The sequence below is a fragment of the Gymnoscopelus microlampas genome (assembly GCF_963454915.1).
Source record: "Gymnoscopelus microlampas genome assembly, chromosome: 11".
Lineage (NCBI taxonomy): Eukaryota > Metazoa > Chordata > Actinopteri > Myctophiformes > Myctophidae > Gymnoscopelus > Gymnoscopelus microlampas.
Window position 1 is genome coordinate 16,653,981 of NC_139948.1, and position 3,919 is coordinate 16,657,899.

At 41.2% G+C, this 3,919-nt stretch overlaps 1 protein-coding gene across 1 annotated transcript in view; it reads left to right on the forward strand.

Moving 5' to 3' along the window:
• LOC311054631 (bMERB domain-containing protein 1) overlaps nucleotides 1–2,838 on the forward strand; it is a gene marked incomplete at both ends in the record, with an annotated part of 9,736 nt that extends 6,898 nt beyond the window's left edge. Inside the window, 3 exons of the mRNA XM_084070637.1 lie at nucleotides 989–1,103; nucleotides 2,425–2,498; nucleotides 2,720–2,838. Of these exons, the coding sequence (XP_083926763.1) occupies nucleotides 989–1,103; nucleotides 2,425–2,498; nucleotides 2,720–2,838 (308 nt within the window). The remainder of the gene's footprint in view (nucleotides 1–988; nucleotides 1,104–2,424; nucleotides 2,499–2,719) is intronic.
• Between the last annotated feature and the right edge of the window lie 1,081 nt (nucleotides 2,839–3,919).

Here is a 3,919-nt window from a genome sequence, read left to right on the forward strand (position 1 = left end):
TGATCAACTAGATCTTTTTATTCCTTTCATTCTCACTGTATGGTGAAACAGATCTGAAAATCGCACTTCTAGTTCATAAAAAATGCAAATAAAGCAGATAATGCCAATATATTAAAATAAATTGAAACTAGTCATAATACATTTGGGGAACTGACATGGCTGTACTCTACTGTATAGTATGTTATATTTCTGTACACTTGATGGAAGTTCTCTAATGCAACTAACAATTTGTACAATGAAAACATGAAAACTGTTGGGCAGAAAAGAACTCATCTCTGGTGATCGCCTTTGAATAACATTGTAGAATTTCAAGGCTTCCTCTTATTGCAGTAGTGATCACCATGAAAATATTCAGAAAGCGTGACTCCCTCATCGTCGCTGTGGGGTGGAAACCGTGTATGTCCAAAACCGTTCCTTTAAAAAAAATATATTATTTAAAAAACATTTTAAAATAGCAGATCTACAAGCTTGTGTGCTTGTAGATTGTTATTTTCACTGCTTTGTTGTGACACTCTTGTATGATGAAGTGGGGCTTTAATTTACGCAAAAACATAAAAATGTGAAACTTTGAGAAACAAGGTTTCTGCCTGACGGCAACGTCATGTTGCCTGCTATGTATTCTGCATATAGAAGGTCATCCCCATGACAACGCAAAGGACAAGTTGCACAGCAGAAATGTGATGATTTTCATTGTAGGATTTTCAGTTCTATATTCTATATAATATTACAGGAACTTAGATAAACCTCTAGTCTGACAGAACATTTTCATCCTTCTTCACCAATAATGCGCAAACTCAAGATGTCCCTGGCTTTGAAAAAGAAATAAAACACCAATTGAAACACGGTAAATACCGTTGCATAATAAATGGATGTCTGAATGATGAACCTCACTATCTGCACATATAGTAATACATATTAATGAATGCGTTGAAATGACCCCACCGTACTTTCAACACTCAACAAAAAATGTTCTGTGACTGTTGGACAGACAAAGACAAATCCAAGGAGGACAGACTGCGAGAAGAAGAGCTGCTTCTGCAAATTCACAAGCTGGTGGAGACCAGAGACTTCCTGGTGGATGATGTGGAGTTTGAGAGGCTGAGGTGAGACCATGCAGCATCATAATCCACAATATTACAGGCTACAGCAATGTGTTGGACAACATTGTTCTTCTCAGAACGTAATATATACAATATATAATTCAACAGATTATACTTGGGTGTATATATACCTGTAGTAGAAAAAATATTCTGGTTGTTATGTTGGGTATCCAGGATATCACTGTGCCTCTGTTTGGCACCCCATTTGGAATCAAATAATAAAACGGCAATAAAATAAATAATAACTACATGTTTGATTAAGAAATATTAAAAAAAACAATGAACAACATTATCCTTGAAGCAATGTGCCCACCACCACATAGGGAGACTGCCCCAATGTCAAGAAAGGTAAAAGGATACCATATGGTAATTCTCTGTGAAAGGTTTGATATCCTTTAAATGGGTTTCTGCTCCGGCCTGGACAGCTGATTTATAATGTCATATCCATTCACCACAGCTGTGGTTTATGGCTGTATCTAAGCAGGGTGAATCTCTTCTCTATACTGTATGTATTTTTACACTGGATCACAGAAAGTCACAATCTGCAGAAGCAATATGTGGTAAGCCTCTTCACCACACAGATTGGCTGTTTATGCCTCTAACATTAGCTGTCAACCAAGTATGTCACGCTTATTCTCTGAGTGAGAAGGCCTGATTGACAGTTTTCAGACAGGCAGCAGGTGGTACTTGTCGGAAGCCATCATACTTTCATTATTCAGAGAGCAACTAAGAGGACCATGGAGCATGGAGGGAATTGTGTGTTTGCTGCGCTGGTGAATTAAAGTATGAAATAGTGTTCGTGTTTAGCCTTTTTTCTGAGTGGGCTAAATGATCTGCAACATGTGCAGCCATTTGGGTACAGCTTAAGTTGCTGTAAAACATACTGATTGAAGCCAATTAAAATGTAAATAGCATGAATTCATTATAAATTAACTACATATCAGTACCAGACCACTTAGAAACACTGCCTAGAGAAACTTCCACAGACAGACAGACAGACAGACAGACAGACAGACAGACAGACAGACAGACAGACAGACAGACAGACAGACAGGCAGACAGGCAGACAGGCAGACAGACAGACAGACAGACAGACAGACAGACAGACAGACAGACAGACAGACAGACAGGCAGGCAGGCAGACAGACAGACAGACAGACAGACAGACAGACAGACAGACAGACAGACAGACAGACAGACAGAGAGTAGACATACACAGGGGATATGACATGAATGATTTTCACAGACAAAATGATGCTTGACAATTACTGTCAGGCAGCGACTGTGCTCGAAGTACATAATTAAATCCCCCCTTTGCCTACAGGGAAAGAGAGGAAGACAGAGACATGTCAGACTTCTTACAGTCCAAATTCCCCAAGACTTTGAGCAAGAAACCCGGTAAGCATGTAACCATGGAGCTATGACTCTGCAAAGCTACTTAACAATTCTCTTCAGCAACATCAAATACCTTATTATAACAGGACGAATTTGTCAATACTCAGTTAAGTTTTGTTCTGCTGTTTATCGTCATGATATTTGAATATATTTGAATATGATGAGGATAACAGCTACCATATCCTTGTGAATAATGCACATTAATACTGTTGCTTTTTATTCAGGTCATCCACAGGAACAAAGAGTGGCCTCTAAATCCCAGCAGACATCAACGCCATTCCTCACCAAAACTGGGCTGACACTCCTGAAAGAATGTTGTGGCTTCACCTGCTCCATTATGTAGAACAACATCCACAGGGGACACACAATGAGAACACTTTCTATATGTAGATGTGTTTGCGCTTGTGTTTGAGCGACTGTGTGTGTGTGTGTGTGTGTGTGTGTGTGTGTGTGTGTGTGTGTGTGTGTGTGTGTGTGTGTGTGTGTGTGTGTGTGTGTGTGTGTGTGTGTGTGTTTGCGCTTGTGTTTGAGCGACTGTGTGTGTGTGTGTGTGTGTGTGTGTGTGTGTGTGTGTGTGTGTGTGTGTGTGTGTGTGTGTGTGTGTGTGTGTGTGTGTGTGTGTGTGTGTGTGTTTGCGCTTGTGTTTGAGCGACTGTGTGTGTGTGTGTGTGTGTGTGTGTGTGTGTGTGTGTGTGTGTGTGTGTGTGTGTGTGTGTGTGTGTGCGTGCGTGCGTGCGTGCGTGCGTGCGTGCGTGCGTGCGTGCGTGCGTGCGTGCGTGTGTGCGTACATGCGTGCGTACGTGCAAGAGCAGTATGTATGTGTGTTAAATGTGTCTCACCAGAAAAAGACAGTCTGCATTGATGTGCATATAATGAAAAGATGGTATAATGTCTGTAATATAATAATTTGTAATACTTAATTTGCTGCTGCTAAGTCCCTGTGTTTTAATGCTGCAGCAGGTACACTAATTGGTTGACATTCTTTGGATATTTGAATGTTTCCTTTCCAGTGAAGGTAATTAGTCACTATCATGTTTCCTGTGGCTGTGCAATTATGCATTTGTGGTGTATTAGACCCTGATACTTCAGATGCCCCTAGCTGCTAAATACACAGTGCTAATCTCTAATTGCTCCAGTTACAGTACCTTTGGTATTCTGTGACATTGTTCTCACAGATCACTGGAACCCTGCTCAGCTTTCAACATAATGGGCGTCCAGGTGTAAGGAGTAAAGTTCCTGCCTATCACCATGGAGCCTGGGGCTCAAATCCTCCACAGTGCCTCGATCCTGTGCGTTCCAATGAACACAATTGTTTGTCACTAGCACATCCTACAGGTTGGTTGGGGCGCCTATTCAGTGGAGAGCCGAACTGGGAAAGATAGCATGTTCCTCCACGTGCATTACATCTAGACCCTCCAGAAAAA